Raw genomic sequence first — 21,109 nt, forward strand, 5'->3', positions numbered from 1 at the left:
CGCGGAGCCTCCGTGGGATCCGGCCTTCGCCTGCCGACCTGCCTCATGATCGTCCGCTGGAGCTGCGCAGCTCGACCAGGCCGTCGACCCGGGGATGAGCACCACCGGGCGCACCCCCAGGGCGTGCGCTCTGCTCACCTTGCTAGCCAGGTCATGCGCTCGCCGGGTCCTCCTGCAGCTGGGGCCACTACCCCGTGCCGTCGCTGCCGCCGGTCGCACGCTGCTACGAGCTGAGCCGTGGCACTCCTTTGTTGCGGCCACCGCATTTGCCCGTGTTGCTTCTTCCGTGCCAGCGGCCGCACCGGAGCTACATAGCCTGCAGAGCTGGCCACAGCTGCCCGCGCGCTGCGCTGCTCTGGAGCTTTGCCACTCGTACGAGTTAGCCGCGCTGGAGCTTCGCAGCTTGCCCAAGCTTCTCACGCGTCAGCAGCTGCCCCGGAATAGAGTCACATAGTTTGTTGTAGGGAATACAAGAAGCAGCGTTCCGTGCAAGCGTAAACTGAAGAAGCTTGCTGGTAAATCCTAAAAGAAAAAAAAAGAAGCTTGCTAGTTCTAAACCATTCGTAGAACTAACCCACTAAGCTACTCCTCGACAAACCACATGAAACCAGATCGGCCCAGACCAACCGTCGACCGTCGGGGTTGGTTTGAAAAACCAGTCAAAACCGGTGTAACCCGTTAGTGCGGTCATCATCCGATCCGGCGGCGCGCGTGGCCCGGTGGCCGGTTGCTCGGTAGGGAAGGGGGTGACCACAGTGACCAGGGTGGTGTCATGGCGTGGCATATGCATGCTGCAGGGCAGCTGTCGTCTGATGACCAGAATAATAGCCACCATCCAACAACCTTCTTCTTATTTCTTTTTTTTTCTCTAAAAAAACAACTTTGTTCTTATTTTGTAGGTGCATGCATGTAGAAATATAAAATAGGTGCCACACTGATTCGCGAACATGCATGAGCAGCGAGCTGGCTGGCGTGATTCGATCACGAACAAACACTGATTCACCGACCTCTTGAGACTTGCATCCCCATGCATCTGACCCTTGCTCCCAACTTGCAATAAGCCAATTAATGAGTACCCTTGTTCCCAACTTGCAACAAGTTTCTATCATGGCTAACAGATCATCAGATGAGCGCATCACTAATAAGTGGATGAGATGGGCAGCAGTCTTAGTTTATCCCCCACCAGCTGCTCTGCTAGCAGCAGGCCCTAGCAACAAATTAACAAGATCGAGCTGCTTGGACTCCGAATGATGATGAAGGTTTGACGGTTCCGGGCGTTATATAAAGATAATAAATATATATAAATGTTGGGAGTAATCATGGGAGGAGTTGGCATGCAGACAGCAACCGTGCAGTATGGGCGCATGGTCTGTAGCTGTGCAATTGTGGAAGCACGGTGGTTTCACTACACATTTGGTGCGATATACAACACATAGTGGTTTTGGTGTGGAGTTTCTATAACGTATTTTATAAATAATTATATATATATATATATATATATATATAATTATATCTACACGGTTACATGCGTGTAGTACTCGAGGTAGGCAGGCAGGCAGGCCGCGAGCTATAATTATTATTATCAATACGAACCTCACATGCTCTACTGATGCGCGTCCAGCTACACCAGCAGCCGGAAATGCAATTGGTTAAATTACTAGTAGTCGTTAACTACTAATCCGTTCACATGATGGTCAGGGCAGGCAGGCAGCCACCAACCCGATCCGCGAGCTATTTCATGCACGTCAAGTACGTCTGTCAAAAGAAGAGAAATTACCGTAATTTTGGCAAGTCAAACATAAGAACTAACATATGTTATTGGTCATACTTGAGATGCACAGGCACCAACTTTGAAAAATATACCAAATGAAACGCAGTGGTGCCCCGGAGATTCAAGTTGATCGATGCACATATAAATACAGATATACTATACGGTTTTAACATATATAGGTCATGTTGGAGAGTTGGAGTCATCATCAGCATCCCACTACAGGACATTATGCCTTACCCATCACCATCAGTCCCTCGCACGTTGCAAATAAAAATGAGGAGGCCTTGGCCTCTCGTTGGTTGGCTCATTATTCCATTTCCCGACGTCGACGCGGATACACGTGATGAAGTCCAACGTGCATGCGACCGCGACGTTTGTCGTCGTTCACGCCCCTTGCTAGCTACCTCGATCTTGCCCAGTTGTCCTCGCCCGCAAGACGACGTACGCCGTACCTTCCTTAGTCAAACGACGATGTCCGTGTGATGCATTGCTATCACTCCAGCAGTGTAGATGTGTGTGTACTCCGATCCATCATATCTCGATCGATCTCACTCACCGCTACCAGCAGCCTCGTGGCGAGATTTGATAGTTTGAGACCTCTGCATCGGCATGCATGTGGTTGTATATGAGTAGCATGTGCATGGTGCAGTGGGTAGTGCTTTTATGATTAATGGAACCGTGTTTCATCATGTATTGTTGGATTGGAGGATAGATCGTTTTGATTTTTTTAGGTTTATAGATCATGCACCTTCCACTGCCGAAGCGGAGTACCGTGCCATGGCACACTACTAGATAGATTGTATGGCTCCGTTGGTGACTTTCTGATCGCGGGTTTCATTTGACCCAACGCCATTCATCTTGTGTCAAATCCGGTCTTTCATGCAAGAGTTTCATTTTTGGCCGCATGGTTGGATCGGAGGATCATGGTACGGTCGTAGGAAATTAGTAGCTGTACGTGGAGTAGCTATATATATATATCATATATATATATCAGTGGTATCTTATTAATTATGGTATGTTTGATAACCTCCTCCTGCTTCTATTTAAGATTTTATATAGGGAGTGGTTTTTTCAAGGATGTGGTTCTGCTGCTGAAAGTCGAAAATCGATTTTCTATTGATTCTTTAGGATAAACTTTGGTGGAGATGACTATGGGCGGGAATTGAAGTAGGAAAGCTATTTCAATTGCAAAACACATTACAAATACAAAGCATATCACCTACCCTACCCCTAAAAGTGGATTAGTCATAAATGTGAGTACCGACCCTAATATGTCGGAGACTCTCAACCAGTATGGATAGGTTCTACTGTAAAGAAGCGATGTCATACCCTTATAGAGATAAAAAAAAATATCGCTTAGATATTACTGTCATCCAAAATACTCCTCCGTTCTAAATTGATGCATAATAATACCTATAAACCTACAAAAGTCAAAACAACCTATAATTTAGAATGGAGGGAGTATCTCACTTGCAAGTGCGCGCGCAAATATCACCATCTCATGGCATGGAGTATGCATATTCGTGTGGTCATGCATGACCGGTACGTCGTGGCGCATCTGTCAAAGGTCTTGCACGTTTCGTTATATCGCGTCAAACGCGAGAGATCCGCTGATGACACGCATCTCTCGATTGAGCTGGTACACACACACACACCAAACACGCAGCAGCATATCTCCGATTCTGTGGACGGCCACGGCTCCACCGTGCGCCGACGGGATTGGCATGACGACGCGGAGGTGACAGGCCAGGCCTGGGATCTGGGACGGCGACGCTCTTATCTGCTCCGGCGTGGCACCGCGCGAGCTCCACCGATCCTTGGAGCCGATCGGGACCGGGGACGACAGCAACATGGTTTTGGCACTTTGTCGTGTTGAGGTTCACACAGTCCATGTGCGCCTACATGCATTTTAATTAGGCCCTGCATTTTAATTAGGTCCTGTTTGTTTCCACCCTCCTAAAATTTTAGTTCCTAAAAAGTGACTAAAGAGCCAAACACTATGACTAAAAGTAACTAAAAACTTTTAGGAGGCTTCAATTTCTTTAGGAGCTCCACCCCTCCTAAAACCTCCTAAAGCCCATCCTGGACCCCCACTATCCTCATTTATTGCCCCCCCCTCTCTCTCACCCTCCCTCCCGCCTAGGCCGCCGCCATTTCGCCCGCCGCCGGTGTCCTACCCGCCCGGCACCCGCCGGCGGCGTCCTTCCCGCCGCCCGCCGCCGCCGCACGGCACCCCCACCCCCGCTGCCCCCGCTCCCTTGCGCCGCCGCACGAGCCGGCCGGGCGCTCCCCCGCCGGATCCCCGCCGCCGTTGGATCCGTGCGAGGGAGGACCGAGAGGGGGGCGGCGGTGCCGGGGAAGAAGAGGAGGGGAGGGGCGCGGCGGTCGGGATTCGAGGGGAGGGGGCGGCGCCGGCGGGCGGACCAAGTGCCGGCGGAGGGGCAGTGCGGCGCCGGCGACAGGCGAGCCAAGCGCCGGCGGAGGGGCGGTGCGGGGCCGGCAGAGGGGCAGTGCGAGGCCGGCAACGGACGAGCCAAGCGCCGGCAGAGGGGCGGTGCGGGGCTGGTGACGGGCGGGCCAAGTGCCGGCGGAGGGGCGGTGCGGGGCTGGAGTACACCGAATATTGGCGCCAACAGAAGGGGCATGCTGGGGCATGGGGGAAGGGCATCTTGGGTATTTTACCACTTCATTAATTGCCTTTAGTCACTTTTAGAACGTGGAACTAAACATACTTTTAGGAGGTGCCTAAAAACTGCCTAAAGAGCTAAAACTTTAGGAGGGTGGAAACAAACGGGCCCTTAGTTTGTTGAGTGAAGCTGGGTCGAGGACGATGCATGGAGTGTCAAGTGCGTTTAAACCTTGCCACTTTAATTGGTAGGCACGGACCATCAGATCAGTTTGGTTGTGCGTCAAGTGTTCCCGGTTTAACTGAAAAAGATATATATGGATTCCCTCACCAAACAAACGCAACCTCTTTTCAAAACAATGAAGGATTTTTTTTTAAAGAAGCCAAAATGAAGTTAGCACCACACACATCTCTAAATCCCCCTGTGTACTTTCGCTAACTCTTTCTGTCCCGTGACTTCTTCTTATCTTCTTTTAGCCTAATTTGTTTTCTACTCAAAACATACGAATGGCTGGCTGGCTAGGTAGCTAACATTGCAGCGATCGTAATGATCACCATTGTTGGATCTACCTCCTTTTGATCTGAAGAATAGCTAGCGCTAGATCAGGCTCCAGATGCGCATATGCCGGCCGGGAGATTAGATTAAACTAGACAGAGAGAGAGAGTACTTGCAGTACCAGCGAACCCAGTGCGCATGCATGTGATTGTGTGTGTTCCATGCGTCCTTAATTTCGGTTTTAACTGGAGCAGAGCTACCTTGAGATTATTAAACGTCGTACCTGATTAATCTACCATCTCAAGTAACCATAGTTCTGGAACCTGACACATGCTCATCGCAGCGCCCAAAAGGTGCTAGGCGTACGTATGAACGACGTTAACTTGCGGCATTCTCCTGGATCGATCAGCTGAGACCTTAACGCGTCCTCTCCGGCTCTACCTCGTCGTGCTCGTGCCTCGAGAGAAACGTGCGCCGCGGGAAGCAGGTGCGAAGGGGACGGGCGGGCGAGGCCGCCGCGTCGTCATCGTCGTCCGGCGCCGGGCGTGATGGGGTGGCAGGTGTGACATGGACTGTGTGGCTCCAAGGTAGCGGCAGGGTGCAGTACTAACCCATCGACACTGGGGGGCAGTGTCCATGCTCGCCTGCCTCGATTGAGCTGTCGCCGTCGGTGGCCCCCGGCCGACGCGAGCTCTATATAAGCCGCGCCCGGCAACCCCAGAGCCAAACACCCAGAGCTAGCAAGCTGCCTGCATCCTACACTCCTCCCTAGCACACCATTCTGCTCGATCTCCCACGTCGTCCACTCCATTCCCTTCCCTTCCCTACCTCCATCTCCTCGCCGGCGATCTCTCTCTCTCTCTCTCTCTCTGTCTCCGTCGAGCAAGGCAGCTGACAGCCTTCCGCCCCCAGGACGTGCATTGCTCGGCCGCAGCGCGGAGTACTGTTCGGTGATACATATATATAAACACGCCGGCGCGGGGGAAGAAAGCGCGCGCGAGTTCTTTCGTGTGATTTTGCGGAGGGATCGAACGAGCATTAGCTTATTGGAAGATGGTGAACACGAAGTGCGTCGAGCCGGCGGTCCAGGGCGGCGGCCTCCCGCTGGCGGCGCTGAACCACATCTCGGTCGTGTGCCGGTCGCTCGACAGCTCCCAGCGCTTCTACCGCGACGTCCTCGGCTTCATCCCCATCCGCCGCCCGGGATCCTTCGACTTCGACGGCGCATGGTGCGTCCCGCCGCCTCCGGCGCGGCCATCAAACTATAATTAATTAGCCATTGATTTGGCATTGCGACCTCTGCTTCAGCACTCGCTAACGTTGGTCAACGTATGTTGCAGGCTGTTCAACTATGGCATCGGCATCCATCTCCTGCAGGCGGAGGACCCGGAGAGCATGCCACCGAAGAAGACGGAGATCAACCCAAAGGACAACCACATCTCCTTCCAGGTACGCATGTGCACCATGCCACCACACTAAGCATCATACCTGAGATCCAGATCACTAGCAAGCTGCTGCAGTACTGCTAGTATATAGATGCATTTAACTTCTCTGGATCGATCTACTGATCTAGCTAGCTGCAGGGTACTACAAACGTTTCATAGGCACTGACAACTTGGAGAAGAGAAAATGAATGAACAGAGATACGCCTCGGTGTCTACTACACCCAGCAGGATCTGATCTACATTTTTAGCATAAGAAATGGCGCCTGACAGGGGTCCATGATCAGGGATTAACATAACATTAGGACTAGCAGAATAATTGATATCTACTGGGGTTGTACTAGAATTGCTTATGCTCTCTGGGGCAAGTAAGTGGTTGATAGGATCTGAGCACGTGCATATCATTTCCTTCTCAAATTTTAAGCAAGCAGTCACCACCATAAGCTCAACTTGCATGAATATCCAGCTGAATCCTAATGATCGATCCCATGCACTTGATTAGCTTCCAGTGACAGGCGATTATATAGGACCGGGACATCATTGGAGTATATGTTAATTCTTTTCATAGTATACTTGATTGCGCTTTGTCCCATAGCTTGCGCAAGTTGACAAATAAACCTAGCTTCACGCTCAGCTGTTCTGATAGGGATTGATGTGCGTTGTGTCTGATGATTATACAGCGCAAGTAAAAGCAGAGCTGGAACGTACTCATGCATCAACTTGATTTTTTTTTTTAAAAATGCATGAGCAAATTAAATCAAATTCTGATTGGAAATTGATGTGGACATATGGGTGCAGTGTGAGAGCATGGAGGCGGTGCAGCGGCGGCTCAAGGAGCTGGGCGTCCGGTACGTGCAGCGGCGCGTGGAGGAGGGCGGCATCTACGTGGACCAGCTCTTCTTCCACGACCCCGACGGCTTCATGGTCGAGGTCTGCACCTGCGACAAGCTCCCCGTCGTGCCCCTCGTCCCCGTCGAGGGCAACGCCATCCTCGGCCTGCCGCCGCCACCGGCCGCGGCCTGCAAGAGGCCATCGTACTTCAAGCCGCCGCCGCCGCAGCAGCAGCAACCACCGCTTCCTTCCCCAACGGCGGCGGCGCCTCAGTTCGTGCCGGCGAAGGCCAGCGGCGGCGCCTGTTGCGTTGGCGAGGTCGAGGCGATGAGGTCCTGCCCGGAGCACGAGTGCATGCAGGTCTGATCGGTTAACTCGCCGTCGCCGAGATGACCAGAACACGCCGGCATGCATTTTGGAGAGAGATCCAGCGAAGAATTTTTTTGTTGCCTTGCTTCCTTCAATCCGTCGACCATGAAGAAGTTGTATGTACCGGGCGTCTTGCCCGATCCCGATCCGTTTCAAGTTGATTTTTAGTTTTTTGTTCGATGTCGAGTGTGCTCTGATGAACTGTCGCAGAGCTGCAGCTAAGTATTATCTTTTTCGGAGGTCGATCCACCGGTCGATCTGCTGCGGCTAGCTAGCTGCTGCATGGACCTTGTAACACTGCACATATGTTGTAATCTATTTATTATATATGTTATATATCCATGATCCATCCATATGCAACTACATACTCAACTGTGCCACTTCTTGCATTCAATCTGTTGTCACATGGATGCACTGCAGTCTCACTACACGTCTACACCTCTACTTGCTCTACGCTACACGACAGCACGTGCTCACTACCCAGGTAGGAGTAGTATAGTAGTCAGGTGCTCTGGTCGCTGTCAGGTAACACGAGTGAGAGCTGTGTTTCAGGGGCGGGAGAAGCAAGGGGACGACCGAATCGAACAGTAGAAGGCGTTTCTGAAAGCGTCATACGTTGCGGTGAATCACGTTCACGTGATACGTTTACAGCACTTAGCGGCTTAGCGCGCATGACATGCCAAATTAATTGATTGATTGATTAATTAATTAATTAATTAAAAAGGTCAGCTCTACTGAGCTCTCGTATTCTTCTTGGACGATCTGAGGACGAACTTGGCAGCAAACAGATCGTCCAAGAAGTAAAAGGATGATCTATATTCCATACCTCGGCCTTGCAGCCGTCCAAAAAATACAACACATAAATACAAGGGAGAATTTTGCATTGCACTTGCATTCAACCCAGCAGATTGCTAGAATTCCAGTTCACTGCTACAGGGAGCAGGAGCACGTATCACACTAATCGTGCTAGTAACACAAAATCAGAAAGGTGTTTACCCATTGCTACCTACATATGTACAAATCTATGTAATTAGAATTCCATATATAGGCTGCCAGCATAAATCACGTCATAACTAGTTTAATAGAGCATATAATATTTATGCAATATCAGACAGCGAGACTTGAAAAGTATTTGGTATTGAAATGTTGTGTTTTGTTTGTTTCTTTTTTAAATAGGTTGTGAATCCTTTTATTGTATTATTTAATGGTGTTGCCTTAGATATAAGCAAAAGCGCTTCGGATTTGAAAATTTTGTCTGCATCAAAGGTCAAGTTTTGTAATTTTTTACGACGGAGCCACGAATAATTAAAAATTCGTAAATGAAGTTGTGCAGTCACTATAGTAGTAAACAGGATCAAACATGATTAAGATATTGGCAAAGTATTATCCATGATTTCACCAAGATTTATATCCAATAGTAACTATTTATTAATGCAGAAGTAATATGACAAGGAAACAAATTCATATCAAAGTGTAACCATTATTTGTGGACGTGAGACATTTATAAGAGCACAAAAATACTAGTATTAAGCTGCTTTAGATGGATATTATCAAGATTTAATATTTTTATTGGATACCTCATGTCCTAACGAAGCCAACAAAAGTTAATCCACATTTTTCGACATTTTTATCTGTATTTTACAAACTGGCAGGACGGCGTTCTAATTTCATGAAAGGTAGAGGTTTTTTCGAAAGGTTGCTGAGAGAGGCCGGTGGACGGCGGATCGCATTTCGACGAAGTCCGGGGGGTTTCATGAAAAATTTCCTAGGTCTTCGGACGGCAGGTTCGATTTCGTTGAAGTCTAGGGGTTTATTGCAAGATCGCCGGGCCTCTGTTAGACGATCCGGGCCGTCCGCGCGCGATCCGACGGCCGGTGTTCTTTTGGATGATGCGGACGGCTTGCCTGGCCGGGAGCGCGACCAGGTTTCAGTCGTTAAAGATGGGTCCACTAAATTGCCACACAAAATAGCATCCAAAATGTGATGTAGTCGGAGCCCTGTTCAATGCCATTAAATGGATTTCAGAGCTCGCCATGAGCAGGTTCGGCCGCCCCAGCAGATCTTCCACAGGCCACTCTGGTATGTCCGGTCATTCCGCAACGAGTGCATCTGCTCGGTTCTTTTGGTTTGTCCAGTGCAGGATCCCTGTCTGGGAACTGATCCGCATTGTGTCCTGTCCCACCGCATGTTTTAAACCGCTTTGTTCAATATGATAGAGGCCTACGGTGCTCATATCCTGGACCATCTCTTGCATTTGCTGGCCCAACACTGTGTCACGTTACATCTGGCGTCTTTGCTCTTGGATGCAACTGACCTCCATCACTCATATTCGTTGCCTCCCACAACTGGCATGCTGGTAGCTGCCTGCAGTGCCTGAGCATGTTGCAACTTAAAGCTTCATGGCTAAGCCACGTCTGTATTTGGCCTCTTACTCTTCACTTGTTCTATTAATTCACAAATGCCCTTGTAACACAGATCATAGCATTCAATGTTCAGGTCCCCCAACTCCACTAACTCTCTTGCCTTGTTGGTTAGTGAAGCATTTCTGAAACTTCTTGATGTATGCAAATAACTTGCCAGGTCTGCTTGCCTCACAATGTCAGATTCAACTTTATTGCCATTCCTTGACCACCTCCTCAGCAAGTGTTGTTCTGGTATTTTTCGTACCATTAGTTGCATCATTAGCTGCAGGTACTAGCATACATTAGATCACTATGGTAGCAAGAATACTCATAAGTAAACAGCACAGTGACCATCTTACCCGGATAGAATGACAACACAGGATTCCCATATGATCCCACATCCCACACTCGCATTGGTAGTAGCCACCATCTTCCCTTACATCTACCATGTAAGACGAACGGTACCACTTATCACAACTCAAAGGATCTACATGATCAAGTCTGTACTTTCGTCTTGGCACAATCTCCACCACATCATATTTAGCACCCTGCTTCATGTGGTCCACGAACTTGCCAAGCATTGTCTTCGTGTAAAACTCAGCAGCATGCGACTCAATTGGCCACCCAGTAGAAGTTTCTGTCAATGGCTACAAAAAAAAAACAAATGAACTAGACTGCCATGTATGCACGATGGTGGATAAGTTCACTAGTGCAATTTCTGAACACCACGGACAGTTGCAAGCTTGCAATGCATAACTGTTCATAGAAAAAATATGAGTACAAACTATGCCCAGCAAAATTACCAGCTTGTCCTCATGCTCCTTGCCATCTTCCTTCTCAATCAACTCTGATAATAACTTGTGGTATTGTTCCACGAAGATATGCATGGTAGCTCCTGGCGACAAAGACCCCTTAAGCACGTGGTTTGCACTTTCACACCGCTGAGTGCTAGTTTGCTTGGCACAAAACTTCCCGCTGAAGTAGGCCTTTGCCCACATGTGCCGGTTATTATATATATTTGACATATACACGTTATTCTTCAGTCCATGCTTTGTCACGAGAGCACCCCATCCAGCTTCAAACTCTTCAGAGGTTAGCATATGGTTGCACATCTTGTTCAACTCTTCCTTGAACTCCTTCGTATACTTTTGGCCTAACTCAGCCTTTATAGTCCGAAACACATGCCACTTGCACCATCTGTGTGTTATCTCAGGGAACTTATTGGCCAATGCAACTTCCATCGCACTGCACTGGTCTGCGATTAATAGCCCAGGCATCAGTATAGTTTTACAATAACAAGATCTAAAACAAATCACCTGCTGAAACATAAGATCATTTTCAGTGAAAACATGCTCGCATACCTGTAAGTATCGTCTTTGGTACCTTGCCTCCCATTAGAGCCACAAATTGTGTGAAACCCCACTCAAAACTCTTGATGCTCTCATCTAGCATTAACACACCAGCAAATATTACAGATTGGAAGTGCTTGTTGGCCCCAACAAATAATCCAAAGGGCATGTTATACTTATTTGTCCTGTACGTGGTGTCGAATGTGATAGCATCCCCAAAACAAAGGTAATCATGCCTGCTCTTTCCATTGGTCCACATCATTGCCTTGATCTTTCCACCCTCATCTAAATCAACTACATTTGCAAATCCTTCATCCTCTTCATGCAACCGGTTGAATACTTCAATGGTCTTTTGGACATCGTCTTCCACCTCTCTGTTAATCTGGACGTTGTCTTCAATGGTTTTATGGACATTGCCTTCTACTTTCTCTCTGTTAATCTGAACAGTCAGGCTACGCAGCGCTCTTTTTGTAACTGCAGATGCGTTATTGTTGCCAAAAAAACTGGAAAGGATGCAGGACACCTCCGTCAAACTGACATTGTTCGCCCTTAAATTCTTCACTACTTCCTTTGTGTGGGGATCAATTTGCCGGTGTGATTTCCAGCAACTTTGTTCCCCACATGTCTTTGACATTTTGTGGTTATGATCTGCAACAAATTCTTTGATATACCACCCATCATCATCCGTTCGCAGCAACCGCATAAACGCGGGGCACCCCTGTTTGATTGATTTTTTTGATCCTGCGTCTGGTGTGCCCTGCAAATGAGAGCAATAGTTCACATCAACTATTTCACATTTAATTAGCACATGTGAACAGATAATTATATTATTTTCAAGGATGCAAAAGTTAAGGAACATACCCCGCATGCACACACAAACGACACCCTGTTGCGATAAATTTCACCACGCTTCTTGTAACTCTGACTGGTTGAATAACGAATCCCAAATCCCATCTCCCATGAGTACAGATTGTAATAATCAAACGCCTCCTCACATGAATCAAATTCAAGCCCTGCACGTGGAGCAATAATTGGACCAGCCCCTCTGTCGCCATAACGCCGAAGTGCTTCCTCCAAGGGGCTAATGCGTCCAGGAACAAATTTCCTTGAGTCTGGTCCAACACCATTCTTCCAACGCCTGTTTTAACAAACCATAAAACATAGTTAAAATGGAAAGTAATTCATCCATCACAGTAACAGCTAGGGAAAAAAGTCCGTGTTCAGGAAAAAGTCCATAATACTTGAATATATGAGATGAAATGAGCAGAGGGACAATAACAACTAAACAGGGATACACACAAAGCCTGTTTTATTGTTTGAATGCAACTGCATTGCCTCCAAAGTCTAAACACATCCAGCCATAACAATCAGCCCTGCTAATGTTTTGAAGAAATAAACATATTCTAAACAAGCAAGCATGTTCATTTCCAATCAGTTTAAGTTATCGAAGGAAAATTCACATGCTTAACATAGAAAAAATGATAACCAAAATCTTTCTGCGGGTTTCTAAGACTCCAGTCAAAACTAGGCAGATGTCCCCGGGCAATAACAAAATGTCACAGGTTTTTCAAACCTCCCCAAACTTTACTCGCTCTAACTATGCAGATTTAACCAACTCCATTAACTCTCAAGTTTCAACATGAACCCGCCACAATATATTTCAACAACAGTTGCATCATCTTAAATGACCATCTACCCTGCCTATCCTATTCCCCATGGTTTGTCATCTTCCTACATTTAAATCCACAAACATTAACGCATCCTGTCTACGAATCGGACCATCACCAATTAATCGTGCAAAGCTCCTAAGCGGTTAAGCCATACACCACTCAACAGTGTGAAAACCCACTCAAAACTCTTGATGCTCTCATCTAGCATTAACACACCAGCAAATATAACAGATTGGAAGTGGTTGTTAACCCCAACAAATAATCCAACGGGTATGTTATACTTATTTGTCCTGTACGTGGTGTCAAATGTGATAGCATCCCCAAAACAAAGGTAATCATGCCTGCTCTTTCCGTTGGTCCACATCATTGTCTTGATCTTTCCACCCTCATCTAAATCAACTACATTTGCAAATCCTTCATCCTCTTCATGCAACCGGTTGAATACTTCAATGGTCTTTTGGACATCGTCTTCTGCCTCTCTGTTAATCTGGACATCGTTTTCAATGGTTTGATGGACATCACCTTCTACTTTCTCACTGTTATTCTGAACAGTCAGGCTACGCAATGCTCTTTTTGTAACTGCGGATGCGTTATTGTTGCCAAAAAAACTGGAAAGGATGCAGGACACCTCCGTCAAACTGACATTGTTCGCCCTTAAATTCTTTACTAGTTCTTTTGTGTGGGGATCAATCTGCCGGTGTGATTTCCAGCAACTTATTTCAGCACATGTCTCTGACATTTTGTGATTGTGGTCTGCAACAAATTCTTTGATATACCATCCATCATCATCCGTTCGCAGCAACCGCACAAACGCCGGGCACCCCTGTTTGATTGATTTTTTTGATCCTGCATCTGGTGTTCCCTGCAAATGAGAGAAATAGTTCGCATCAACTATTTCACCTCAATTTTCAATTAGCACATGTGACCACAGATGATTATATTATTTTCAAGGATGCAAAAGTTAAGGAACTTACCCCACATACACACACAAATGACACCATGTTGCGATAAATTTCACCACGCTTCTTGTAACTTTGACTGGATGAATAACGAATCCCAAATCCCATCTCCCATGAGTACAGATTGTAATAATCAAATGCCTCCTCACATGAATCAAATTCAAGCCCTGCACGTGGAGCAATAATTGGACCAGCCCCTCTGTCGCCATAACACCGTAGTGCTTCCTCCAAGGGGCTAATGCGTCCAGGGACGAATGCCCTTGAATCCGCTCCAACACCATCCTTCCAACTTCTGCTTTAATAAACCGTAAGCCATAGTTAAAATAGAAACTAATTCATCCATCACAGTAACAGCTAGAAAAAAATCCCTGTTCAGGACAAAGTCATATACTTGAATTTATGAGATGACAATGAGAATAACAATTAAACGAAGATACATCCAAAGTCATCATGATGAACTGCAATCTTTTAGCTATGTAAGCAAATAACGACTTGCGATGTCCATTTTATTGTTTGAATGCAGCTGTGTTGCCTCCAAAGTCCAAACACGCCCAGCCATAACAATCAGCCCTGCTAATGTTTTGAAGAAACAAATGTATTCTACACAAGCAAGCATGTTCATTTTCCAATCGGTTTAAGCTATCCAAGGAAAATTCACATGCTTACTTAACACAGAAAAATGGAAACCAAAATTTTTCTGTGGGTTTCTAAAACTTCGGTCAAAACTAGGCAGATGTCCCTGGCCAATAACAAAATGTCACACGTTTTTCAAACCTCAACCAATTACTCGCTCTAACTATGCAGATTTAACCACCTTCATTAACTTTCAAATTTCAACATCAAACCTTTACAATATATTTCAACAGTCGCATCATCTTAATTGACCACCTGCCTATCCTATTCCCCATGGTTCTTCCTACGTTCAAATCCAAACATTCACACATCCTATCTGTTTACTCATGAATCGGAACAAATCAATCACCAATTAATCGTGCAAGGCTCCTAAGACAAACACCGCTCAATCGTGCAAGCAGTACAGCCAGGGAAGTATCCACATCACCTCTTCACCCCCCTCTTCCTTGGGCCAGAGCAACTACTTGCCGTTTTCCCATCCACGGCGCTGCCTTTGCTCGATCCGTTGCACGCTTCTCCCCCAACGATGGGCTCCGATTCGCCGCTTGCCACCACCGCCGACGGCGGCGCGGTCGCCGATGATTCGCCGCGGTGGATTGGCCGGTACCTAAGAACACGGGCAATCCACTGTTAGGGTTAGGCATTTCGGCGTCGATGTCGGCGGGCGGATCCGCTGAACTCCGGCAGGTGCCGAACGGCGCCTTGGTACTTACGGCGGCACCGACGTCGCCCCAGGCGTCATGGTCGCCGCCGCCGTCCTCGATGGGGGAACGGGCGCTGCTGACACAGTCGTAGCGTGCACTGCCGGCGCTTGTGGACGGACGCCGGAACGAAGCGACGGAGGGCATCGAGTCACATGGGCGCGTCCCTGCGTGGCCGCCTCCTCCCCCCGGCAACCAGGCACCGTTCGTACGGCTCCGCCGCTCCACATCGAAGATGGAGGCGGCGCTCTATGCTTCTAGTTCGGCTCCTGAGGTGGTATCGCATAGTGGGTTTTCCACGCAGGCGCGCTGAGGTGGACTAAGATGTTGATGTGGACCGGCTGCAGGTGCAGGAAAGGAACCTTGCCTCATCCACTTCCTAACGTCCGTCGCGTCTCCCATAATCTCTGCGTCTCCACTGCATCCGTGGCCACGCCAGCATCTCCTGCCGAGACGTATGCTGTGCCGCCGCTGCTCGAGCGTCCGCAGACCGCGGGCGACGCGATGGTCGTCTGCATATGCGACCCTCGCAGGCAGCGCGCACCCGGCGCTGGACTCCTAGTGTCACCATGGTCTGCACCTCCGGCGTCGCGGCTGGCGAGGGCCGGGACGAAGCGGCTACGACGAGCATGGGTCGGAGCAGAGCGGGCTCACTTGCTCTGGTAGCCTCGCGCGTGGCTTGCCATGTTACAAATTGAACCTGATATTTTCCTGTGTATATTAGCAGGGGTGTTTAGGAGAGGGGTGCTAAAGTTTAGCACTACTTTAGCACCCCCACTTTAGTCTATTTTAGTCACTTGTGCTCTCAAACAGGTGAGCTAAAGCTGGTGGACTAAATTTTAGCCCCACTAATCCCTTAGTCACCTGGGTAGCTAAAATGGACTAAATGGACTAAAAAGTGGTCCCCCGGACCACTTTCCCTCCCTGCCCCCCTCCCCTCTATCTCCTCCCCTCAATCTCTCTCTCTCCCCGCTTCTTCGCCCGAACCGCCGCCTCCGCCTCGCCCGCCGCCTCCGCCTCGCCGCCGCCACCGCCGGCCCCGCCCGCCCCCACCGCCTCCACCTCGCCCACCACCTCCGCCTCGCCGCCGCCGCCTCCGACCGGCCCCCGCGACCTCCGCTCGCCCACCGCCTCCGCCTCGCCGCTGCCGCCTCCGGCCGGCCCCCACCTCCTCCGGCCGGATCCGGAACGGCCGCGGTGCGCATGCGCCGGCAGTGGAGGCTCCGGGGCCAGGGGCGGCGGCGGCGCGGCGGAGATGACGCTGGAGGACGACTGGTGCCTGGTGGCAAGTTGATGAAGGCTAAACACCGGTGGTAGGAGCGCCGTTGGTGTGAGGCTGTGAGCACAGTGCGGTGTAACTGTTATTATCATGTACTTAAACCAGTGGCTACGCTGATTGATCTTTAGAATTTCCGTGTACAAGCGAATCGGATGCTATCATCTACAGTAACTGTTTTCGCCCGGTTGTGCACATCGTATGCAGATGCACTCTCTGGAAGCATCATAGAAAATTTTAGTGAAACAAGGGAATCTGATGTTATCATATTATTTCAGTCTCATCTCGTGTATCAGGCTAATCAGCTCCGGCATTAATACATAGCCCATTGTGTGGCGGTACTGCTCAAGTGCTCGTGTAACTGTGTTTTGGCCTTTGGGAGGTACGCTTGTAACAGTGCACGCTATGCAGGGGTAAAAGGGTCATTTGGCATAGCAGGTGCTAAACTTTAGCACCCCTCCCAAACACCCCCAAAGGCTAAAGTTTAGCAATTTTTTTGAGAGGGGACTAAATTTTAGCACCCTCCTCCCAAACAGGGCCGCAGTAGTTTTCCTTCGTGTTGCCCGGATGGGTGCCGGCCGTCGTACCGAAAACTGTCCTTGCTGCTGTTGTTGCGGGCGCCGTCTTCGCCGGCGTTCTTGTTGTCGCCGCCACTGTTAGCTGCTGCAGTATCAAGGTGAGGCCGAATAAAATAAATCTCTCTCTCCTTCCCACCAGAGCAGATCCCTCTCCCTCCTCCTCCGTCCTCTTCCGCTTGGATTTGCTCCCGCTCCCCTCCATCCCTGCTGCAGTTCCGGCGAGTCTACCCTTGGATTTGGTTTTCCGTCTTGCGGATCTGAGAGTCCTCGTTGTTTGGGCTTCGCTGGATCTGCGGGGGAGGTGTCCGTCTCCGCCCCCTCCACCCTCGCCTCCGTCCGTTCCGTTGCAGCGGTGTGCTCCTCTTTTGCTTGCCCCTTGCAGGTTTTCCTCCCTGGTTGAGCCGCTCACCACCATCAACTCTGCAGAGGTCGTCTTCTACTCCGTCGGTGCCGTTTTCATCTTCACCTTTGGGTCACCGGTGACGCTCTTCAACTCCGCCCTCTACATCCAACCTAAGCCTCTGTGAGGCTTCTCCGCACCGGTCCCAAGCGCCTTCAAGGGTCCTTTGTGACGCCGGCGCCTCTGGTGGCCCTCGCCGGTGTGCTCCTCGATGGCGGCGGCGAAGACCTGCAGCCTGGACGCGTGGCCCTCTTGGGGTCAGTCTCAACGACGCGTGTGTGCGTTTGTGTCCATCCAGCCATTTGGGGCTGGTTTGTATTCCGGTCCTCTTTGAGGACCTTTCTGTAATACCGCTGCTTTAAGGGCAGTCTGATGGAGTATTTATGGTGGTTTCTATGTCTATTAATTACCTTGAGGCTTTTTGCTTACGTAGCAAAGCAATTAATGAGGAGTGAGAGCACAAAAGAGAGAAACTATTTCCTTCTCAAGGAATAAGTCTATGCAAGCTTCGAGACACCACGAAACCACCGAAACGCCATTGGGGAGACTCCAGTAGTTTCTCGCCGGATCCCGTACGCCGCCGCCGCCCCAATTCCTCTCTCGCGCCATGGCTGATAGCCACAGATGATCTACTCCCTTTTTATGTTGCATTTAATTTATCCTTGTATGGACACTGTTGTAGAAACTATGAGTTGGGAGAAATAGTTTCTATTGAACATTAATTACTCTCTTCTCTTGGAAACTGCTTCTGGAAATCATCCATTGGGACTGCCCTAATGTATTATCAGGTGTTTAACACCTGACCTTTGTTTCTTCACCAACGGCATAAGCTAGTTATTGACTTGTTGCCCTACCGTTGTTTGCTTCGTGACCCCTAGCAATGCGCTTCCATCTACCTGCCCTCGCCTGCTCATGGCCCGAGCCAAGCAGTCTCGTGGAGCAGCATGCGTTGTGCCTCGTCCTATCCCGCTCCATGCCCCGCGCCGAGCAGCCCCTCCATCCTCCTCCCCGCACTTTGATGACTCCGCACCTCTGCCGCGGCTCAATGGGCACTGATAAGAGCCTGCAAATGGAAGCTCCAGGTCGCTCCCTCCCCTTCCTGTGCAACGCTCGCTGACCATCGTGCACCAGTTGCTATGCGAGCCAGCCGCGTAGAAGCCATCGCCATCCATGAACCAACCCACTTAGCAATCAACACCGTCACCACCCGGGCAGACTTACAAGCGGAACCCATTTGTTAGGCAATCCACATTAGCAGCCCAATCCATCTCAGCACACTCACATGGCAAAACCGCTATGCAACTATGCAATACCACTTGAGGGGGGTTATTGTGGCGGAACCACCTCGGATTAGCTTGATCAAGCACGGTTAAGTTGCCTGACACGCGACACTCATGCCTTAATCAAGTTAACTCGAAGTGCCGTCGGATTTCGTTCGATTTAACCACTTAACAGGACCGAGTTAGCAAAACTCACACGAAGGTGAGTGGTTTCCAGAGAATACAACAGGTCCAATAGAAGATTTACAAATTGCTACACACTTGGTTGAAAATCAGAGTTTAACCAGTTCTGAAGAAAACAACAGAAGATAAAAACAAGCGGAAGCTACTCGTCGGGGTCGAACGTCCCTGGTGAGGCCAGCCAGGACATCAGTGATCCTATTCCATGCCGTCCGAGGAGGGATCCCACTCGACCGTCCAACCCGGAGGGAGTTGGGGCGGCCAAGAGCCAACAGCAAACTCGGAAGCTGCGACTTTACCTGAAAAGAGAAGCCACAAACAAGTCAACAAGACTTAACCGACCGGTGGGAAAAACTACTCCACCACTTCTAGACATGCAAGGCTCTTTGGCTGAGGGGTTTGTTTGCCAAAAGTGACTACAGTGGGTCCTTACTTTCAATATTTTAGCTCAGATTCTAAGTTCATTAACCAGTCTACATTGGCGACTTAGGCTAAACAACCATAGTTTTCAACAACACAGTATAGAACAAGCATCGAGTTCATATCATCATCATGTTTCATCTTTACTCAGTGTAGCATAGCGATCAAGCAGTCTCAAACTGTGAGAGGCAGACGAATCGATTCGAGTTCTTTAACCATGCATGGTGAACCTAACCTCACGACATCCGCGCACCACCGAGGGTCGCTTCCTGTGTCGGCCTTCCCCATCAATTCCCTAACCCATGTCGGGCCCATTTCCTTTGGTGCAAGGTTCCACAGACCCGGCCTCTGCCGTTCTGTGACCACACTTGCCACCACGTGCGGCCGCAGGGGAACTCCGTTCCAAGGACAATGGGGCGACCGCTCACGTCTAGGTTCAATCAGGTACTAGGCTTCCCCATCCCATACTGAGTATGAGGTTAGTACTTTCAAACACTTGATCACGAACACCACCACTGTCGGGCCTTAACAGATTCCATAGACAGATGGGGCGATCAGCCGACCACCAAATGAGTTAACCAAAACCCTGCCCTGTCCATCGTCCTTATAGTTGTAATAGAAGGAGAAACAACCAACTCCTATAACTCGCGAGTGACAGGAAATCACTCGACTTTTACCGATTCCTATTTAAGCATAGCATCTACTCGGTCCAACAAACTAGTGTTCAGATCAAAGGAACTACGTCATGCATCTATGGTTGCAAACAACTCCTATACGTAAATGCACAAACATGATGAAGAAGGCATGTACAAGTTTAGGAATTTGGGGTTCATGCTTCGGGGCTTGCCTTCAAGCGAGGAGGAAGGGAATTGGTCTTCTGCTGGGGCGGCTTCGGCTTCTGGGAGCGGTAGCTCGGCTACAGCTCCGTCTTCGGGCGCCGGGTACAGCTCGTAGACGCCGTCAGCGAGATGCAACTCTACACGAATGCAATGCAGGAGTTAGTGTTTTAGACGATTAATTCAACAACACTTCCAGTTAAAGCTCGAACACTGGTAGCAAGGCTACAGAAAAGGTGGGGAGAGATTACTTTGGTTGGTGGAGAGCAAGATCAAAGGGTCGGATGGGGTAAACTTTATGATCTGACCCCTAAACTTTAGGAGATAACTGTGTTCAAGGTCCTCAGACTTAGCGCGGAGAAGTCCCCGATTTTTTTACACATATACCCTCGGGTCAAGGAAAAGGATACAGCCGAGTCCTCGGGCAAGGTGGAAAAGGGTCGGCGAAACAGACAGGGTCAGGCGAGACGGAGAAGGGGTCGGGCGAGACGGAAAAAGGGGTCGGGCGAAACAGACAGGGTCGGGCGAGACGGAAAAAAGGGGTCGGGCGAAACAGACAGGGTCGGACGAGACGGAAAAAGGGGTCGGTAGCTTACCTTCGGTTTATAGGTGAAGTTTTGGGATCGGGAAGGAGCAGACTTGGGCGGAAGGACTGAAGCACTAAGACTGGGCAACGGCGATGTCCGGCGGTGCTCCGGCGGCGGAGGAGCTTCTTGTGAGCAACAAGGAAGCTCTAGCACTGCGCGGAGTAGTAGGCGGCTGGGTAGATTGGGAGGTGCGGGTGTTGAGCGGTGATGGGAGTTCCTCAAGAACTTAGGTGGCAGCGCTGAAGCACGAAACAGAGGAAAAGGCGGCAAGGCAACGACGGCGAAGGGAATCTCCTGTAGGAC

At 49.5% G+C, this 21,109-nt stretch overlaps 2 protein-coding genes across 4 annotated transcripts; one reads left to right on the forward strand and one right to left on the reverse strand.

Annotated features, from left to right (window-relative positions):
- Positions 1-5,599: 5,599 nt before the first annotated feature.
- LOC117855359 (glyoxylase I 4) lies at positions 5,600-7,898 on the forward strand. Its single transcript, XM_034737693.2, has 3 exons — positions 5,600-6,122; positions 6,234-6,342; positions 7,134-7,898. Exons 1-3 carry the CDS (start codon positions 5,947-5,949, stop codon positions 7,530-7,532), a joined length of 684 nt encoding a protein of 227 aa, XP_034593584.1. The 5' UTR covers positions 5,600-5,946; the 3' UTR covers positions 7,533-7,898.
- A 1,562-nt stretch (positions 7,899-9,460) lies between these two features.
- Positions 9,461-15,762, reverse strand: LOC117857160 (protein FAR1-RELATED SEQUENCE 5). Of its 3 annotated transcripts, none has more exons than XM_034739669.2 (9): positions 15,262-15,762; positions 14,976-15,155; positions 13,931-14,207; positions 13,253-13,818; positions 12,148-12,424; positions 11,299-12,043; positions 10,741-11,192; positions 10,297-10,584; positions 9,461-10,220 (listed from the first exon to the last, which is right to left on the reverse strand). In XM_034739669.2, the coding sequence occupies exons 1-9, from the start codon at positions 15,477-15,479 to the stop codon at positions 9,939-9,941; spliced, it is 3,285 nt and encodes a 1,094-aa protein (XP_034595560.1). In that variant the 5' UTR covers positions 15,480-15,762; the 3' UTR covers positions 9,461-9,938. The 3 variants fall into 3 exon arrangements, with proteins under 3 accessions (XP_034595560.1, XP_034595559.1, XP_034595561.1); XM_034739668.2 differs by having other exon boundaries at positions 13,238-13,818; XM_034739670.2 differs by having other exon boundaries at positions 13,298-13,818; positions 15,262-15,758.
- Between the last annotated feature and the right edge of the window lie 5,347 nt (positions 15,763-21,109).

This window comes from Setaria viridis, chromosome 5 (assembly GCF_005286985.2).
Source record: "Setaria viridis chromosome 5, Setaria_viridis_v4.0, whole genome shotgun sequence".
NCBI lineage: Eukaryota > Viridiplantae > Streptophyta > Magnoliopsida > Poales > Poaceae > Setaria > Setaria viridis.